At 37.3% G+C, this 21,658-nt stretch overlaps 1 protein-coding gene across 1 annotated transcript in view; it reads right to left on the bottom strand.

Moving 5' to 3' along the window:
* cfap58 (cilia and flagella associated protein 58) overlaps positions 1-21,658 on the bottom strand; it is a gene marked incomplete at both ends in the record, with an annotated part of 66,054 nt that overhangs the window by 42,783 nt on the left and 1,613 nt on the right. Inside the window, 8 exons of the mRNA XM_079461574.1 lie at positions 5,380-5,526; positions 7,277-7,438; positions 11,542-11,733; positions 12,770-12,852; positions 16,809-16,968; positions 18,980-19,117; positions 19,435-19,629; positions 20,711-20,867. Coding sequence (XP_079317700.1) covers positions 5,380-5,526; positions 7,277-7,438; positions 11,542-11,733; positions 12,770-12,852; positions 16,809-16,968; positions 18,980-19,117; positions 19,435-19,629; positions 20,711-20,867 — 1,234 coding nt within the window. The remainder of the gene's footprint in view (positions 1-5,379; positions 5,527-7,276; positions 7,439-11,541; positions 11,734-12,769; positions 12,853-16,808; positions 16,969-18,979; positions 19,118-19,434; positions 19,630-20,710; positions 20,868-21,658) is intronic.

Below are 21,658 nucleotides of genomic sequence, written 5' to 3'. Positions count from 1 at the left end.
TGAAAGTCTCTCTTATGCTGACATCGTGTGCACTCGAGCTGGACTGACACACATGTTTGTGCAAACCTGCTGATCCATGTTATCTCAGCATGCTTTCAGAACGTTCCAAAGACCATCTTGTGTGTTTCAATGGAGACATGTAAATCTGACCCTTCCTACAATACAGCCAACATGATCCATGCCACAAATTTGTTATCATTGTGACCCGATGGTAATTATTTATTTTTAATTTGCATTAAAATGGTCAAAATCTTAAAAGGTTTCGGTTCATTTCCAAGTTTAAATTAAATGTAAATCCCAGATTTTTTTATCTGCATTCAGTTATAATATAGAGATATTTTTTCAACCCAAAATAAAAACCAAAGTCCAGTCATCCAACAAAAGGTGAGAAGTTCACTCAGTCAACCACAAAATCTGCCTGAAGCTTGTCGAACTGAACATCGTCTTGATGCTCTTCAGTGCAACACATATACCAAGACTAACCGAGAGACAACCCATAATAATAATAAATGAGATTCATTAAGATTTGATGAGAAAATGGGCAAATGGCATGTGCTTCCTCCTCTTTCCATCTACACATGGCTGCGGACTTTATTGAATAATGAATCTCTCACATTCCGTGGCATTCTATCTAAAGCAAGAGGCAAATGACATTTCTTGAAGGGAAAAAAGCATTCTGAACGAAAGACTAGATGACTGTTCTGACACGCTAAAAGGCTTCCAACCACTAACAGCTAAATTAAGAATTCTTAAAAAACGAAGGGTGACTGAGACTGGTGACATGAAACATATGACTTTCTATATGCCAGATAAAGATAATGAGGAAATGACATCTCTCCCTTTGCCAAGTGCCATCCAAACATCTACATAATGGCACGCAAATGCCCTGTTCTCTCCAAAGTCTAAACTCCAAGGGCTCTGCCTTTCGAATGGAGTAGGGCATAGAAATGATGACTATAATTGGAATGTTACCCATGACGGCTCGGTAGGCATACACCATTACACCCCTAATATCTAGAATTAAGGACAATAAAACAAAAATCACATACAGTATTACAAGGTCTGAGAATGCAAAGCTTGTCTTCGTGTTTCTTACACTTGTCCAGAGAAAAGCTGACTTTACAATATGGTTTTTAGGAGCGATGGGAAACAAAAAGCTGAGAAGAAAGCGGAGGGAAAACTGAAGGGCGAGACACAGGCTCGAGGAAACCAAGAAAACAAATGAAGAAAGGTGAAGGAAATGCCAGGGAGGGTTACGTAAGCCTGTAGTGAACTCCCTATCAATTTAATGTTTTCTACATTACGCCTACGGCGTCTCCAAACATAAAAGATTACCTATGTTTGTCATTTTTCCATCTCTCTCTCTCTCTCTCTCTCTAGTTGTTTGTCAAGCTCCTTTGCTCAGATTTTTCATCCTATCAGTCTATTCAAGTTCCTTTTGCTTCTGTTTTGTAAAGTCATGCCTACAAATGTATACTCGGAAAAATATGTCATTACTGGACGAAAGGGAAAATTCAAGTGGCTCTAGAGGTTTGATGGGGTTCTAAGATGTGTTATTTATCAAATTAGTCTCAGATGTTTCTCCTGAGCAATTTCAGGAGAAAAATCTGACAAATATACGGTATGAGACTTCAAGGGATAGTTCACCCAAAAATAAAATCTCTTTTCTCATTTATTCAATCTCATGGTGATTAAAACCTCTATATGGCTCTTTCTCGAAAATATATATTTTCAGTAATGTCTTGGTTTGTGACAATACAATGGAAGTCAATAATGTCTAATGTAGTTTGGTTACCAACATTCTTCCAAATATCTTCATTTGCGTTCTGCAAAAAAATGAAATTCATGACGTTTGGGAATGACATGAGGGAAACAATACCTTTATGCATTTCCCATTTGCTCTCCATTTTATAGGAAATAATAGAGATATTAAAGACATCTCATGTGACTTTTGGTTAGTCATGAAGTTACGGGTTAAAGCAGCCAGGCAATTTGTTAAGGATGCCTAAAATCACTACCAAGATCTAGATAAAGTCTAGTAAAAACATAACATGTCCAAACCCATTTTCAATTCCACTTTTGGTGATAAGCTCTTTTCTCAAAAGGCGGCAGAGGTCTTTATGATTAAGCCCTTGTGATTGTGAATTAACTGATTGTACTTGGCGGGCGAGAATGTTTATCAAAGAAACTTTCCTGAAACTTCTCGTCCTCTGGAAGTAATTGCAAGTGCTCTTCTGGGTTTGATGATGGCTGGTCATTTTCGAACGTTCTCTGCGGCTTTTGTTCATTAGTACGGGAATATCCACAGAGGGAACATTGGGCTCAGCTCAACCATGCCTCTTACTTTGATTAGTAAAGGAGAAGCGCGCTCTCCAAAGATTATGTTGATGTCTACCATTCGAGAGTGCCTGCGTCTGTCGAGTTCACAGACTTTACTTTTGTTTTGTATGCTCTCTCCCTTACGTTTCCTTCTCCAGTACTCTCATCTCTCTGACTCCTCCATTGGGCATCTTGCCGCTTTAGCCTAACGGTTCAAAGGAAAGGTGAACATCACAGCCGTCATATATCCTGAGAACCGGTCAGGGCGACAGACGGCACCTCCTGTGGCATGCTGGGTAATCTGTTCGAGTTGGGTAGCTGCCCACAAGCCCTTGAGACCTATTTTGCTTTATTAATGAACCAGTCCATGTGCTTTTACTAATGCACAAACCACACACGCTTTAAAGGATCTTCTGTGGCGTTAATGGAGTCGGATAGCATAATGCATTCTAAGAAATGAAAGTCTTCACCTTTTCTATTATATGGACAAAAAACCAGCGAGACATTTCTCAAAACATCTTCTTTTGAGTTTTACAAGGTTTTGAATTACATAAGTGTGAATAAATGATGACAGAATTTTACATTACCTATGGTCATTGAAATTAAAAATGCAGTTTTTTTACTCACACTCACGTCATTTCAGACACTTAAGATGTACTTTCTTCTGAGAGACACAAACGCAGACATTTTTTATGTCCTTGTAGCTCTCTGAATGGGGATTTTGGAGTGTTCAAGCTTCAAGGATTCCAACCTATCATGATATCATCATTCACCAGTAAACATGAATGATTTAAAATCTTTCCATTTGTCTTCCATGAAAGAAAGTACGAAGGATCAAACATTTTAACAGGAAACTGTATAATTGACTGTTGTCCCAATTTCCTACGTAGCCGTCTTCTGTTTCTTTCTCAGTTCACTTTCACATATTTAACTTCAAATCAATCTTTAACATCCATTTATTTACTTAATTGCAAGGACCTTTGTGATAAGCAGAATAACGCACAGCCTAAAATTAACCTCTTCAGGGTGATACAAGACCCCTGTGCTTCGGGGGTCTGTCAGGGTCCTGATCACCCCGTCAAGGTTTATTTTATGAAAATGGCCGACTGTCTTTATCTCTTAGCTCTCAGAAAACCGAGTTTGTGATTTCACTCTTATTATCTGGAACTTCAAACCTTCCATCAAAGGATGGAGGAACCTTTCCTTCTGAAACCATCTGTTCAGACCATTGGTCCACAATCTCCAAACAATCTGTTCAGACTAATGAAGATATTCCACCGTGTCCCAGAAATGAACATCTCAACTCATCATTTTTATATGCACATAAATATCAATGTAGATTAGCTAAAACTAGATTAAAAAATGTGTGGCATCAATCAAACCTCTGCTCATTCACTCGATAAGTCTGTTTCTCTCTTACTTTCTCTCTCTTTGTCTTTTTCTCTCTGAATAACCTCCCATCTGACCAGACCAGTCTACACCTCAGAACAAGGTCATATATAATTTAAAACTCTAATAACTGCCCCAAAAAAATTGCATATTCATTAAGACTTTCATGTGGGTTGTTGAATTTGAATGTGTGTGAAGTCAAAGCCCCCTCTGCACTCCAATATATATATATACATATATATATATATATATATATATATATATATATATACATATATAATTATATCTTTCTGTCATAAAATATGAAGTGATCTTTTGTGTTTTCCTTTATTTCGTTTCTCTTTTTTTGGCTCATCCTATTTGATATTCCTGTATTATCCGGTGAGGGTAATATTGAAAGATTTTGGCAGGGAGATTCAGAAATGTGCCGTTCCATTTGATACGCACAAAGATCTAATGAAAGGATTAAGAACAATATCTCCACGCAAATGAGTGAAAAGGTTACCTTTCTAATGCTGTCTGGTCATATCGCTCACCGCAAATGAACAGATATAAAGACAGTGACCACTCTATTACATAGACTGCATATTAAAGAACAAACCTAGCTACACCTGAGCTTCATTATAAATTCAAATAATATGTACCATACGTTCTTATAAGAACTTAATAATCCTAATAGTATTACTTTGTTAAGTCTAATATTACAGCTACTAATAAGAGTAATAAGATCAAAGTTGAGACCTAAAATGGTTAAGTTTTACCAACACAACCAGTTTATTCACTTCATCCAAATATGTGAAAAAGCAACATGCACAACTATATTTTAAAATAAAACACTTCGATTTTTGTCAGTTCTGAGAAGGCCGAACAATGAATTTACTGTGCAACTGTCCATTTTGTTTTACCACAACACAATGCAGTACAAAATTTAAAATATAGGTGAAACAGCTGTTATTTGATGTTATATTATCTTGTAGAGCGTTGAGTGTAGCAAAGGGCCTAACATTTTTTTAATAAGTATTTATAATAATTAAAAAAATATTTAAAATATGATAATAACGGTCTTATTATTATTATTAGAATTAATAATCATAATGATGATAATAAGTAATAATATTTCTAACAAGTAATAATAATATTTTTGTATGATTATTTCATGTTATTTCATGTTGTATCATCTTGCAGGGCCTTGAGTGTAAGAAAGAAATTATAATAAGAATGAAATAAGAATTAAAAAATAATAAAAACATTTTTTAAATAATATTTAAAATATGATACTTTTATTAATAATATTATAGTATTATTATTATTAGAGTTAATAATCATAAGGACGATAATAATTAATAATATTTATTACAAATAATAATAATACTTTGTATTATTATTTACATTATTAATTATGTATATAATTGTTATTATTTGTATTATTATTTATACTTTATACTACCTTATATAATAAGTTATTATTATTATTAATACCATTGAATTTCTTCATATTAATTCATCATATTGTGTCCTTTTTTTACAGTGGGTTTACTTGCCGTGAATAGTTTTAGTGAGAATGTTATTTAATGTATATTTTTAAAATGGGTGCGAACAGCAGCTTAACGGTAGACCCGTATTGTAGGCATACAGAACAAGGTGAAGTTGAGAGACATTGAGTTGAGTTACCTTGAGAGTTTCCCTCTCTTTCTCCACTTGCTGAAACTCCTGCCGCTCCTTTTCCAGCGCAGTCTCTTTTGTTTTGATTTCATCTTTAAGCTGGTCGAACATGTGGTTCACGATCTTCACCTTGCGTTTCATCTCGGCGCTCTGATCCTGAGAGTGAAGGGAGGAGAGGGGGTGGTGAGGTTTCCCAAATTCAGACTCAAAGATGTGACAGAAAAGCACAGAAACATACTCAAATCGCAAACGCAAACATAGCACTCTTCACTGCGGTAAGATAAAGGTGACAGAGCAAGAATAGGTCATCACGGTATGGCTGACAGCAAAGGACAGGCGTTTTCACACATGAGAAATATATCTTTAGAGTTTAACAACTGAATTCTGCTGCAGACTGCAGAAACTGAAATACTTGCTGGAGTTTTCCACACTTTACATAAGAAGGAAAGTGACCTTATGCTCAAAACAAGAAAGAAATTATAATAAAAGGTCACTTAAAATGTAATTAATAAAATGTTATCAGCTTTATTCAATTTAAAAGTTTATTTTTCGTATCCCATTGGTAGATGTTCTTTGCTGTTTAAGCATAGAAAGGCAATCGTTGATTTAACTCAACAAATAAAGGTATACTGTGTATCATCGTTTTAATAATTTGAAGATACTTGTACCGGAAAACAAGACAAAAATACTATTAAATAACGTTTTGAAGGGATTCAAATACATTGGTAAAAAATGCAAACAACAGTGGTGCTATTGTTAAAATATGAAATGAAATACTGAAATAATATAAAAAATGTAATGACTTGAGTTGATATTTAGGCCATAAAAAACAATATGCATGTATACGCAAACGCTATATAGTGCTTTATATATTTGTAAAATTGGTAAAGGTTTTTTATGATTATAATTACATTTATTTAATTACAAAATTACATTTTGGGTGTTTATTAGTACTTATAAAGCACATATTCTGCATGACCATACTTCATCACTAATCCTACCCAATACCTAAACCTAACTATTATAAAGCAACAAATTAAGAGTTTATTGAGGACAAAGTCATAATCAATGGTTTGTTAATAGTGAGAATTGCCCCTATACTAAAGTGTGACCGCCAAAGCGACTTGTAGTGCATTCAAGGGATGCAATGCATTCAATGACCTTCTTTTTCCCACGCTGGAACAATAAAGTAGCTGTCTTCCTAAGCAATGTTGCTCAGCTAAAAACAATAACAACACTAGAACGATAACACACAATGAAAGGAAACCAAAAATGAACTCTGAACCTGAAAATGATTACTTTGCACTTTGTTAACCTTCAAATTTCTTTTAATTCTATGAATCCAGATGTTATTACAGTATATAAACAGTATGAGTATATACTGTATGACGAGTTTGGTTCCAATATGAGATGTTTTTTAATAATATTAACATGTTTTATTGTGTTAATGTTTAATTTGTTAGTAAGCTGTATTTTTTTAGTTATTTGGGCTCAAATCAAAACAAACCTGTGCAGTTTGATTGATATTAATTGGACTGCACAATAAAAATACATGATTTTTTGACATTTGACATTATCTCATTTTGGAACCAAACTCTTCATATATATATATATATATATATATATATACTTGATTAATTTACGCTATTAATTCACAACTATAAGAGTTCACATAATGGCTGTTGTACTTTTTAGTCCTGCAAAGCCTGAAAGGCTACCAATTATTTCCTATTCCCTACATACAGGTCGAGGTAGAATCCTGGACAAAGATTAATGTTCACCTCAGCCATGTTCATGGGCTCTTGTTGGAAGCATTTCCCAAAGTCGTCCCGCCATGGATCTATTGGCCTCTTCACATGTGCTTACTGTGTGCAGATCTGTCTTGAGAGGGTCTGCACACGCTTACCTTGGCCTCAATGAGGTTCCTGCTAAAGAGGTTCCTCTCTGTCCTAACATCCTCATAAAGATTCTGTTGCTGCTTCAGTTTGGTTTCAGACTCGGCTATTCTCTTCTTGTACTCAAATATCTGCATCTCCTTCATTTTGATGTCTTCAAAGTTCTGCAGAACCTGTGGATGCAGAGAGATCGTTTTTTTAAATGTTGTGTAAAATGTTACCATTTTATAGAAATGTGTTTGTTGATGCGCATTCTGGGATTGTTTATTCGGCAAGAATGGATCTTTTAATAGCTAAACCATAGATTTAGCAAAAGTTACAGTTTTATGTAAACGTCAATGTATGATGGTTTGAAGTACCTTAAACCGAGAGGTTGCAAACAAATCAGATTGAATGACACGACACCGCTATGTCAATACATTATGTATACTGGGGTAAATGGTTAGTGAAATTATAACCATTCCTCATTATAGATAAGGAAAGGTTCTCAGGCATGTTTCAGGCTAAAATAATATATCTTATTGAATCTAATCCTCCAAATCGTTAGAATTTAATCTAACGTAATTCATAAATAGTTCCTTTGTCAACATCCCAATGTTTCGACCATCATCTGTTTTATGAGTCAAGCTTAATTCCTTCGCTCAACAGGACGACGTATAACAAACGTTTGGTCTGATTATCCGAGTGATTTCACGTCAGTGATTCACCGCAGAGTCGTGGCTCGTGTCGAGAAGGGTTAGACTGACTGGCAGATGACAAAGAATCAAAGCAAGAGAAAGAATGATGTTACAGTACCATGTGATTTGATTACATTTCCATATCTAGTACACAAAAGCAGCAGGCTTTATATATTCCTTTAACAGAACCTTTGAACGATTGCAGTATAAATTCCAGACACTGTTCGCTCACATTTTCATCTTATCTTTTTTTCGAAGGCTCTCATGTTATGTACCGAAGAATAAGCATGCTGTTCATTTGATAGGACGACAATCAAATGTAAACGACTTTAGTGCTATATACAAGATGACCTTTAATGGTTGTGGTTTCCTGTAGATTGGCTGCTAGTAAAATCTGTAGAAATTGATACAATGTAATGAGAACAACTGGGAGATATAAGCCGTCTTGTTGCCAGAAATGACAGACGAACTACCAGCTATTTTCTTAAATATAACCTGCAGTAAAACGCAATTGATCTTTCCGTCATGTTTCTCGATTAACTTGAATTATCATGCATAAAAGCAGATGTTTTTAGGCTGGAAAAGAAGTACATACTTGTCCACGTATCTAAACGTTTTCTCATCGTGTGAGAAATAACAGCAGATCAGCATCAAATGGTAACTTCAAAACTGAACCAAGCAACGACCTGTTAGCCATTCTGTGAATGAAGTCCTTACACAGTTCTGTTTGATTAGTCTCGGCGACGGAAAACAACCATTGCATAATTAAAACTAAGTGTATTTGTAGTATCGAGATCTCATTTATAATATTTTTCAGGAGTCAGGACAATATTTATTCTCGGAAAATTGCAAGCTACTGTAGACTCAAACCCCACATGCAAAACTATTTGCTAAGAACTTTCTCAGCATTTAGCCTCGCTAACGCACTGAACCTTTTTTTCCCTGGAATCGGATTATTAACTTACAAAAACAAAAGGATAGGTTTTTTTTACCATATGTGAGCGGAGTACACGCAACGGTGTGTTTCAAATAGCCTCTGGTTCCTAGGAAACTGTGATAACCCTTCCAAAATTATCTTATTGTGCAGTCTAACCTTCATGCGACTATATTTGCATGTGTTAATAGAACATCAGTGTGGAAAGTTAAAGTTCCAAAAATGGTTTATTTTCTTAAGTTATTTACTAATTCACCCTTAATGACTTTCTTCTGTTGAACACAAAATGTATATTTGTATTACCCGGCAATTTCTTTGGACATGAAACCTGACAGGATGCTCGAGGTGTGTCAACTCTTCATAGAGCGCTCTTCAAGACATGCTGTTTCAACACAAAGACTTTAATCACATCACATCATAGTCTGCAATTATAATTAACAGTACTGTTTGGCAATTTGTGAAAGAAATGTGTTTGAGTCAACACCAGAGATGATGTGAATCATAATAACATTTAATTAAAAGAATAACTGTAATTAGTCAAACTAAGAACCAAGAACAAAGGCTGTAGAAAGTAACTAAAGCCATGTGACTGCTATCTTAGCTATCCATCATTTTAACGGGATCGTTGAAATACAAATTCTGTCATCATTTATTTACCATTTATTTATTCTGTCATCATTTATTTACCATTTATTTATTCTGTCATCATTTATTTACCAAAAATGTAGTAAATCCTACAAATTGTTCTTTCAGTGAATATTATTTTTTGATAGTTTTTGTGTCCATACAATGGAAGTCCATGAGCGCCCAATGTAATCTGACTACCAACATTCTTCAAAATATCTTCTTTTGTGTTCAGCACATGAAGAAAAGTCATATAGGTTTGAAACTATGTGTGGATGAGTAAAGGCAAACATTTTTTGAATTTGAATACATGTGTGCAAAAACATGAGTGATAGTAACTTACATTTCAATACGTTATTTTCTTCTTCAAGGAAATTGGAAAAATGTGTCATTGTAACAACTTCTATATCATGTTTTCTTGTCGTTTTTGTGTTGTACGGAAGAAAGTCAAACAGGTTTGAGAGGTGAATAATTTTTTATTGTGGGTAAAATATTCCTTCAAAACTAAAGTTGATTGTTGATCTAAACTTGAAATATACTACTTTAGGGAACAGTTCACGCAAAAATGAAAATGTTGTCATTATTTACTCACCCTAAGAAAAATGTTTTTAGTTGGCAGGCAGCGTTGTGCATGCTGCTTTTGCGCGCCTCGCGTTTTTGGCAGAGCGCTCTGAGCAGAAAAGCGCTTGACGTCATGCACCTTTTCCCCATTGGCCATTCGACTGAAAGGAGATGATGTGGTGTGATGATGGAACTTTACAATTGCTTGAAATATCCGTAGACTGCAATGATGAAGGGGAAACTTGTGTTGGCTGACTCGGGTTATCCGAGGAAGGTCTGAGCAAGCACCCTCTTTGCTTGTACCTTTTTAAAGTTTCTGATAACATGACAGTTAAAAGCAACTAGAGGGCTCACGCTATAGTCCTTGACTGACAGCATAGCTGTTTCGGTGGTTACCTAGCAACATAAAAAAGATCGCTGCGCACTCAAAGAGTCAACCAAAAGATGCTTCAGGTTTTTGAACATGAAAAGCTGGTTCCATGTGATCTCCCGCTAAAGTTGTATACATTTCTTTGTCCTGATAAACACAGAGAAAGATATTTGGAAGAATGCTTGTAACCAAACAGTTCTTGGCCACCAATTGACTACCATAGTAGGAAACATTTTGTAAATTGTACACAATTTGTTCTGTTGAACACAAAAGAAGACAATTTAAAGAATGTAGGAAAGCAAACAGTTCTCGAGCACTGTTGACTATGGTAAATGGTGGCCAAGAACTGTTTGGTTACAAGCATTTTGGCAAATATCTCTCTCGGTGTTCATCAGAACAACAAAATGTATACAGATTTGAAACAACTTAATGGTGAGTAAATGAAGATAGAATTTGTATTTTAGGTGAACTGTCCTTATATTCCAAATCTATTTATACAGGAGCTGTAGTGTCAGTGAGAGACATAAATACCACGGGTTGGGAATGTCGACTACTGTTTATGGCACTCCTGACTCGACTTATCTTGATAGTCGGCCATTATAAACTAAACCTAAGTGGCTGAATGTTACCGTGAGCATAGAGCGGCAGCCACACACTGTTGCGATAGCAACCGCATTATAAAGTCATCAGTAAAATGACTCACACATGCACGCTGAAGGAGCGCAGAATGAAAAAATGCCTTCAGGGATTACAAGGCAAAAACCAAGACGAGAATTACTCTCCGGTCGTCGAGCAGCGTGTGTTTGTGTTTGTGTGTGTGAAGGGGCGCTGCTAGTCATTTTCGGCCTCCAGAATTCAGTCCCTATCATCAAAGGTCCAATCACTCGATCATTGATTGAGGGGTCCCGCGAGGGAACAGGCCCTTTCAGACACTTGCAACTCAGAAACTTTTGATGTTAGAGTCTTTGTGTTTTGACACACTGTGTATGTGAGACAGCATGGAAGACGTTCTGATTGGCCGTAATTAGCGATTGTGTCACGTCGGCCCATTTTTGCGTTCAGCTTGGACAGACAAATTGCTCACGTGCAGCGTGTGTTTTGGACACGTACCTTCTGGGTGAGATCGCTGGCCTCGTTTATGTAGCGATCTCTCTCCTTCTCCAGTTGATAGATGATCTTGCGCTGTTTCTGGGCTTCGTCCCTGTAGTTCAGAATCTCCTGTTCGAGGGTCTTCTTCGACTGCTCGTGTATCTTGACGAGCGTTTGCTGTTTCTCCGTTTCGTTGGCCGCCTTGATCGTGTTCTGAGAACACAGACACACATAGAGTTTCAACAAAAGATCAATTTGTAAATATATTTAGCAGAAGTGACTCAAGGTTTTCCAAAGCATGAGAGAATGAGGTTGGATTCTGTGATGTATTCCTGTTCCACAGATCAAAGGACAGATTCTCCAAGGTGAGCCGATAGCAAAAGCCACGTTTGTATGCTACGGCGTTCCCGTTTGCGAGACAGAACGTCTCCTGTGCAATTAAATATGAATATCCAGTGATTTTCATAGGCACAATAGCGATGCAATATTCAACACGTCAGCAGAAACATCATCCACCTTCGCTTGTTTTATAAATCAATCTGTGCATCCCAAAGTCGGGAAGCTTTGGGAGAACTAAATTTAACAATACAATCTGGACTTGTTGCTGCTGCAGCATGAACTTAAATGAATGAATGAATGAGCCCGGAGGCAAAAAAATGTTTATTGGTTAAGACACATGTTGGATACCATGGTGGTAGTAAACAATGAAACTTGGAACAAATGCCACGGACAGACAGGACAGACTCACAAAACGCATGTAGAGAACCTGCTCGTTGGGAATCTGTCCTGCCTGTCTTAAAGGGACCGTTCACCCAAAAATAAATATTCTGTCATCATTTACTTAGCCTCAAGTTCTTCCAAATCTGTCTAAAGTTCTTTGTTCTGAAGAACCCAACGAAAGATATATAAGAATGTAACCAAACAGTTCTTGATCACCACTGACGAAACATTACAATGGCAGTCAAAAGTGCCCCAGAACTGTTTTCTTATTTCCTACATTCTTTAAAATATTTAAATTTAAGTTCAACAGAACAAAGAAAAAAACTTTTATGAAGCAATTTTTCCTACTATGGGAGTCAATGGCAAAGTCAAAGTGGCCAGGAACTGTTTGGTTCCAAGCGTTCTTCTAAATAAGTTTCTCTGTGTTCATTAGAACAAAGAAATGTATACAGATTTGGTACAACTTTAAGACAGACATATTGTTATTTCCAAAGATCTGAAGATTTGTAAAACGTGTCCGTGCACAAACCTTATTCAGAATGTCTCTCTCCCGCACCAGCTCATCTATAGCCTTCTTGTCTGTTTCTGTCTGGTTTTTCGAGTTCTCCATTTCTACAAAAGGAAACAAAAAAAGGAACATGTATAGCTCTTCTTTTAAAGAGCGAACATATCTAAAAAATGTTCAAGGCTCTTCGCTAATAAGGTTGTTTTCAAAAGCACTTTCATCGGCCACTGAAGTAGCAGAATAAAATAATCACACAATTCAAAAAGCCCATTATGTGCCTGCAGGCGTAAGGCGGTAAAGAACTGGGACATTGTAAGCAGGAGGAAAAAAATTAGCGAATGGTGCCTAGACCCTGTGTTGCGCTGTCATGTAAAATGGCCATTCCATGTTCTCTCCTCGGATGACCCCGCCTCCCCCGGTCCTCCGACAGCCAGCTCACTGACCCCGCTGTCACAGCTCATCTCATCAATCACCGAGCCAACCTTGATTAAGATGACAACATTCATCACCGTGGAAACCCCGATTAAGATGACAACGGGATTCTGAGTCCATCCATCATGCATCCAAACACCCTCCGTCCAATCAGAGTCTAGAGACGTCCACTAAAAACTGGAGATTTCACTGTAAATTACTGGCTCGATGACAGGTACGATTATTTGTCATCCCGCGCAGATGGGATCAAGGACACAAAGCTAGGTTAAGTGGCGGATGGCAAGTAACCTTTTTTTTGCTTTTTGTGGGTGAGGCAGCGTGGCAGCAATGTTTAACTTTTTGTAGTTGTTGTTAAAATACAAAATAAAAGTGCTATTATTCACCTTTATATATTTTTAAGGGACATTTCACCCCAAAGTAAATGTATTTATATGCATTAAAAAATCTGTCATCATTTATTCATGCTCATATTGTTTAAAACCTGTATGTGACTCTTTTAAACTATGTCCATACAATGGTAGTCAATGGGGACCAACAATATCTTCTTTTGTCTTCTGCAGAAGAAACAAAGTCGTACAGGTTTGGAATGACATGAGGGTGAGTTCACAATGAACTATCCCTTTAAGCCCACACATTTATTCAACATCCCACACAAATGAAGCAATACTTTGTGGAGTTTTTCTGCAACTGCACGGCTCCTCGGACAAGATGTCCTCTAGCATGCAGACTTAATAGTCAATAATTGAGTAAACTGACGGAAATGTTCTGCTACACTGGCAAGGATTCACATCAGCACAGCACATCTGCATTCGTAATTTCGTTGCCGCTTTTAAAAGCGACTAAGAGTTCTTGGGAAGTCGTCCCCGAGCAACCAAAGTACCTTGCCCAGAGTGACAGCTTCTCAGCCCTCGTGGGGTTTGAACCTCCAACATTTGGTTGCGAGTACAAACCTTTAACTGCTATACAACAGAGTTGACACCATCAGGCCTGACTGCACGTCGTAAGTTGGTTGGAACGGGTGGGAAGCATGAGGCGTGAGGCAAGGGTTCCCTGGCGCAGGGGAGAGGTCACAGAGGGAGGCAGAAGAAGGATGAGGTGAGCAGGTTTGAAAGTTAGAACTAAGAGATGGATGAAGCAAAGCACGCCTTTCAAAGCCGCTGCACTGCAGGTGTGAATCTCATAGAGGACACACAGCCCTGCTTCAAAATGAGCACTACAAGATGTTCAAACATCCACACTAAATCTTGTTAGCGTAGGTTTTGAAAATGATTTTGAGAGTTAAAGAAACAGCTCACACCCCCCAAAAATGTTTTTGCCACCATTTACTCACCCTCATGTCAGTCCAAATCCATATGACCTTTATGGGTTCTGTCTCTTTCTCTTTATTTCTGTCTTTCTCTTTCTTTTTTCTTGTTACGTTGATAAGACCGTTGAAAACCAAGCAACCTTGGCCTTATTGACTTCCATTTTATGAATACAAAACCCCAGACATTTCTCCAAATATCTTTTGTGTTTCACAGTCACACGGTACAGGTTGACATGACAGAATTATAATTTGTGGGTGAACTCTCTCTTTAAAACGTCTCTGTTCTATTATGTTAACCATTTCTACTGTTTAGTTAAATCACCCTAAAAACTATTTAAAAAGTCTCCATTTTATGCCTCCAGATAAGCAGTCTCGGCTCTAAACATGAATCAGAATGAGACGGAGGTCACTTTATCACCCCGGAGTCTGGCGCTGACTGGAATTCATTTCCCCTAAGACAGCTGTACCTGAGTGTGTTACACACACACACACACACACACACACAATGTTCTCTGGGGCTTGCTAGGAAATATTTGTAATGGTATAAAGTTCTGTTATAAATTTACTGGTTTGACATTGGTTACTAGGTGTCACACATCAGGGTTTTATTGACAAATAAATTCACATCCCAAGCATTAAAGATGCCGTTAGTGATTTTTTTAATGCCACACGTATGATGTCCGTACTACATCACAGATATCACTGAAATATGTGTACCGAGAAATCACACCTGTCACATTGTGACAGGCCTACCCAGGGGAGAGGCACATACTTTGTTAGCCAATAAGAAACGTTCTCTGACTGTAAATCGTTTGCAGCTGACATCAGGCTTAGAATGCTTACAAGTGAGTTAAAGAGCTCAAGTCCCCATTCACTTTAATTCTACAAAAAGTTCTTTAAAGTGATAGTTCACCCCAAAACTGAAATTCTTTCTTCATTTACTCACCCTCTTGTCATTTTAAACCTGTATGACTTTCTTCTGCATAACTGAAAAGTGTGAAAACAGTGTGACCAACAGAATTTGGTTACCCACATTCTTCAAAATATCTTCTTTTGTGCTCTGGAGAAGAAAGAAAGTCATACAGGTATAAAATGACAAGAGGGTGAGTAAATGACGCATTTTTGGATGTATTTAATAATTTGACTGTTTATTTATTTATACATAAAACACCAGCAATATCTGCCTCCAAATCTTTATAACAAAGAGACTGAAAAAAAGAGCAACAGATGTTTGAGGAATGGAGTGCAAGAATATTGAAAATGAAAAAGAAATCCCAAACTCTGCAGTCTGAATATTCAAATCAGCAATAAAGAACAAAAGAAGCAGAGACACCGTGTGCCACTGGGAGAGAAAAATCTAAGAGGTGGAGGAAAGGGGTCAGATGAGGAAATAAAATGAGATGAACTATTCATTGTTTGAATGTAATTACTCTCAGCTCTTTCTTTTTTTCCAAAACATATTGCCTCTGTTTAGAAAGAGAACAAAGGCAGAAAAATTGTGTATTAAAAGGTAGGAGAAGTTTTTCGTGCAGTACTCTTATTAACCTAAGCGAAGGATTCCTGCACCAAAAACAATTGTTATTTTAGAATAAAATGACAGTTCTCTTTTTCTCTCTCTCTCCAAGTGACCAACATCTCAAATGCACTAGAAGCATCAAAGCCGCTTGTCACCTTTGACGGTTCACCCAGGATGTCAGTTGTATGCTCAAGGTAAAAGCTCAGCAACAATAAAGTGGCGAATCTCTTTACTTCCCTCTTTTTTAGTCAACAAAAATGCACTGGCATATAGTCTGCAGCTCTTAGCAAAATAGCTTTATGCAGTACATAAAATAATTGCAGTGCTGCATAAACATGTAGAAGGCCGTATCAAGCTTTGATAATAGTTTGAAGTATATATGAAAAGGAGAAGCTAAAGATGTTGCACGGCACATCAAAAACACGTAAGAGATGCTGAAGGCCATGCACATTGTATGCTTGAAAAGGCTGTTTTGATGCTCTACCTGACATCACTCACATTGGCCCCCATTGGACACAAAACCACTGAGACAGTTCTCAAAATATCTTCGTTTTCTCTCATATACAGATTTTGAACAACATCAGGGTGAACAAATGATGACTGATTTAAAATGTTTGGGTGAACTGTCCCTTTAAGGGCATAGAACTGTTTGTGGATGTTTACTTTAAGCTTTTGTTTTTCCCTATAATAACAATTCTTTACAACACACAGTAAAAAGAAAATAGAATTCACAATGAAGACACCTAAATGCCATTTCAGCCAAACTTTGTGTTAACAGAATGTACACGTGTGAGTGTGTTTCTACTCGCCTCTCTCCAGTCCAGTGATCTGATTCTTGAGCGTCTCTCTCTGTTTCTCCACCTCCACTTTTTGCTCCTCCATCTGTCTGAGTCTCCGCTGCACCCCCTCTCTCAGTTTGGCGAGTTTAAGGACCTCCTGTTTCAGCTGGATTGCTTCCTCCTCTTTCAGCTGAAGCACACAGGATACAGGACATTAGTGCCGGTCAGACACACAGAGAGTAGGATGAACGCAGGATAGCCCCGTAGCAGGATAAACAATATTAGACTGACATAAGATAAACAATGTAGCTTAGAAAAAAGAATCTGAAGTAGCCTTTTGAAAGGCTCATAAATTGGTCAACAGGATTGTATGAGGGTAAGGGGGACAGAAAATATCATTCGCTTAATACGAAAGCGTCCATGACCAATGCAGTGTTTGTGTAAATGAGTAAGTACAGCGCATCAATGTACAAGTGTTGCATGTCTCAACTATAGGTTCACGTGTCCCCGTCGTTTTTCCAAACCAATCTGATATCATATCAGACAGATAATGAAGAACTATTCTCTGAGGATTACGCAGGTACGTCTTGTTCGATAAGAAGGAAATGGAGGTAATTTGCTTCATCATGTGTTTTTCGTTTTTTACACCCAGCAGGAAAATCAAACATCCACTTCTGGTTAAATTAATGGTGCTCCGGAGACCCCCAAAAGGTCCTTGTTGCAAATCTCATCACATGGAGAAATAGAGGAGTAAGTACAAAACATAATATGACATAATCACTTGTTCCAATTGTTCTTTTATTTTCCTACCATTGTGTATATCTAAAATATGAAAAGCTTTATTTATTTATTACCCTAGCGTAATAATATCAAGGATGTGCTTTGAGATTATAATGTTTTAAAAATACACTTTCATCATTTCTCATAAAATTTGTTTTATGAGGTCTGGCAGTACAATGGCTTAAACAACATTTACTGAATTGCTTTTTCTTATCTTCAACCACATTTAATTTCACATTTTTCAAACAAAATGTTAAGTTTCGAGTAGCTATTGTGAAGACATTTATTTCGTCATTTCCTCAGGCTGGCTACTAATGTAAAAAATAAATAAATAAATGCATTTTAAAGCTGCCTGAGCGTCTGTTAAGGGTTGGTTCTAAGATGCACTAGTCTTTCAACAATGCAGAAACTCTGCCCCCTAGTGGCCAAAATGATGCTTCGTGCCAAACGATGGATGAAATAATAAGAGAGCAATAGACTAGAAATGGGAATTTGATTTAAAGAAATGTGCCTGTTTACTCTCTTCCTGAACCAAAATCAGAATTTAGAATAGAAATACATAAAGTCCATCTCTGCAAAATGCAGCAATCTCTGTCAGTCTGTGCCTACAGGGACTACATTTCTCCAACAGTTTGTTCGCTAAGTCTGTGCGTATTGTTATCTTATTAGTCAACAATTCCACTCTGCAAAATACGCAGTAAACAGAATGTCTAACAATATGCTTCATATCCTGCAGAGATGCGCGATCAAATAACAATCTCCCACTGGGTTCGAGTCACTGCAATGCAAGCTCAAAACAAAGAGAATACGGGGCATTTCATTAAAGGTCTCACATTGGGTGTATTAACCCCCACTGTGATTCAGTTATGAGTCGGGCTCCGGTGGAAGGTGTGCGAGGGAAAGATCTATCGCAGGTCGAACGGGAGGTGATGAGGAGCGTAAACCTTCATCCTCCAGGGCATTAATTATATGAGAGCAAGACAATTTTGACAGACGTGGGAGAGGGGAGAACCATAAACCTGTAGACTTTGTGTGTGTGCACGGTACATACTTTACAATTGGTGTAAGGGTCAAAACATGTATCCAAATCTGACATAAAAATCTCTTTTGGGACTTTTGAGGTGTCCACATGTAAATAATCTAGACGTGCAGAAAGTGTTGGCACATGGTACTGAATAATAAAACAAAGTGTTTGGTACAGTGTGTGCCTATGTAATGTGTGTGAGTGCGTGTGTGTATGTTAACAATACGGGTAGTAAAAAGTATGAAAATATGTCCTCACAAATGTTAAATGTAAAAAAACAAACATTTGAGGTAGTCCGTGTTCCTTAAAAAAGGTTGGAAAATATATATAGTAGCCTATCTTAAGCCTTAAGATTTAAAACAAATATGTTTGGTTTCATGCGTGTGTGTGAGTGTACCTTTAGGTCTGATGCCCGTTGTTGGTTCTGCAGTGAGAGTTGTTCAAAGCTGACAGAGTTCTGTTCATTATCCTGTTGCAGTTTATTGTTGCGCTGTTGGAGATGTTCCAATTCTTTACTCACTTTCTCATTTATGATCTGTCAGGAAAAAAGAACACATTCCGTTCAGTGTGTTTGTGACATAATATTGCATTATAAACATCCTGCAAAATATTATATCTGGCAGCATTTCCCATTTAAAGATGTTTTTTTTTATTCTGATAAAGTTTTCTTGTGGGTTTTGAATGCAATAAGACATCCTACCGCAGTATCCAAACCAGCTTATTTTCCTCTCTCTCTGGCTTTCATAATGTTACATGACACCCCCGCTCACACTGACCTAAGATCTGCGTATAGTATATTAACCTGATCGGATCACCGCTGGTCTGCCCACATCTGCGAGATTAAAATCTTACTTTTTGTTCCTGTAGCTGTTGTTCGAGTTTCTGCTGATCATCCTCCAAACTTTGGCTCCGCTGAGTCAGAGATTTGATTTCGGATTGTTTGGACTCCAGATCTGATTGAAGCTGCTTCACTTCCTTCTCCAACTTCTCCTTCCTCCTGGTCTCCCGATGAACCTCGTTCTGATGCACCTGGATGTCCTGCCGGAGCTGTGAAGAAAGAGCGTGTATCAAATGACATAAATGATACCTGTGCCAAAAAAGTGGACATTTATGCTGCATTGACATACCGTGACGATGTTCGAATTTATCCAGAGAGGGATCAGGAGGAGTAATTTTAAACATATTAAATTATTAAGTTTATTTGAAAGGGACCATGCACAATTCTAGCATTAATGTTACCATGTCATGCATTGTACCGGATTCAGCCAAGAGGCAAATTTCCATCCGCAGTCCCTCGGCACGTAAACACACATTTAAAACACACATTTACATATACAAAACACTAGAGCAATAAAATATAGTTACTTATACACATCCCATCAGAGCAAAGAGGAAAATATTATAAAAATCAATCAATCAATAATAAATAGAAAAAACAATGGTGACAAAATTGTGTTAATTTTAAATTAGATTCAAACATATCAATAGATGTACACCCTCTGATTTCTTCAGTTAAAACATATATTTACACCCTTTAACCCTGAAGCTCTTACTGTGAATGGTATCAGTACATTATCACTTCAGATTGGAACAGTTTACTTTTGGTCAGCCCGCGTATTGATTTTCTTGCTACGTTGCACACGGTAAACAACACAAACTGGTTTATTTTGCAGGGGAGGTGACAGAGGATCATATCTGCCCGCATCTGCCACTTTCACAGGTTTTATGTTCCACTTTACACTACATTTGAAGCTATACACTAGAACCGTTCGATGGCCTGTAGTTCGAAGACACACAATGTTCAGTCCCGCTAATATTGACTTGTCACCGCAGCAGGACTTCTCCAAACATTTTCATTGCCTTAAAATGGGAAAACTGGCAGTAAAGCCTGGCACGAAAAAAGCCAATTACATCTTTAAATGACAGTTGTCGTATGCAGTTCTAATAATATCTTGATCGAAACATACTTTGGATGTTCACCATCCAGCCAAAACAGTGTATTCGACCAACTGGTCAGAACACTTGTGTTATTGTGTTGTTAATTTGATCACAAACCTTGCCTGTTACACTTTAAACAATGAGAGTGTTAAAACAAGCCTAGTGGAGGCATCACAGTGGGCTATCATACCTGAGCTATTGTTTCCATCGCTTTGTTCTTCTCGCTCTCTATCTCCTGCTGAGTGCTAGTGGCTTCAGTGAGGTTCTCCCGGAGCGTGACCACCTCTGACAGCAGCTTGTCCCTTTGCTTGGTCAGCTCCTCTTTGATCTTTAACAGATCGACCATGCTAGAAACATTTAACAAGGTTTTCATTTTGTTATTCAACGAGAACCCAGAGGAACGTGTCAACACATCTACAGGCTAAATAATGTGACGGATACAATGAACAAAATTAAAAATGAGAAAAAAATTAAGCAAAGTTCAAGTATACTTTTAAGTGTGTTTAGTAAGTATACTAATCTCAGTGTACTAGTAGTATATTTGTAAATTTAATATTTAAATAGCACTTGGTACTGCACAGCAAAATCGCCAGTGTTAAAAAAGGTCAAATTAACACTCACAGTGTATGTATAATCCATACTATCGAAGTGTGGATTATATATACACTGTGAGAGTTAATTTGACATTTTTTAACACTGGCGATTTGGCTATGTGCCCTGGTGAAAGAAGTGCACTAACATACACCTGAATGCATTTGTAGTTCATTTACAAAAATATTGTCTTTAGTACTTTTTAAGACTTTAAGATAAAATATCTAAATGTCCTCAACTGTGCTATTATGAGAATAGAAGTACTAAAAACTGTACAAAAAGTACAAACTCAATGTGTCAAAATAGAGCACTGGAAGTGTGAGTGTGATTAATAACAAATAAAAGTATATTTAAGTGTCGTTTTTGTAAGTCTTTTGATTTTTGTCTGTATTGAGTTGCGTTCCTGTTACATCCCATCGTTTTATTTTGCAATTATTAAAATTTCTCGTTGTGTGCACTGCTGCCTGCGCTTGGGTTCATCCCTTCTCACCTCCCCTGTCCCTGACATAAAAGTACACTTTAAAGTAAATTATTCAGTAGATTACTG

Source organism: Barbatula barbatula (genome assembly GCF_947034865.1).
Source record: "Barbatula barbatula genome assembly, chromosome: 8".
In the NCBI taxonomy this organism is placed as follows: Eukaryota; Metazoa; Chordata; class Actinopteri; order Cypriniformes; family Nemacheilidae; genus Barbatula; species Barbatula barbatula.
The sequence above is the reverse complement of the archived record's forward strand: the minus strand, read 5'-3'. Positions and strand labels throughout refer to the sequence as shown.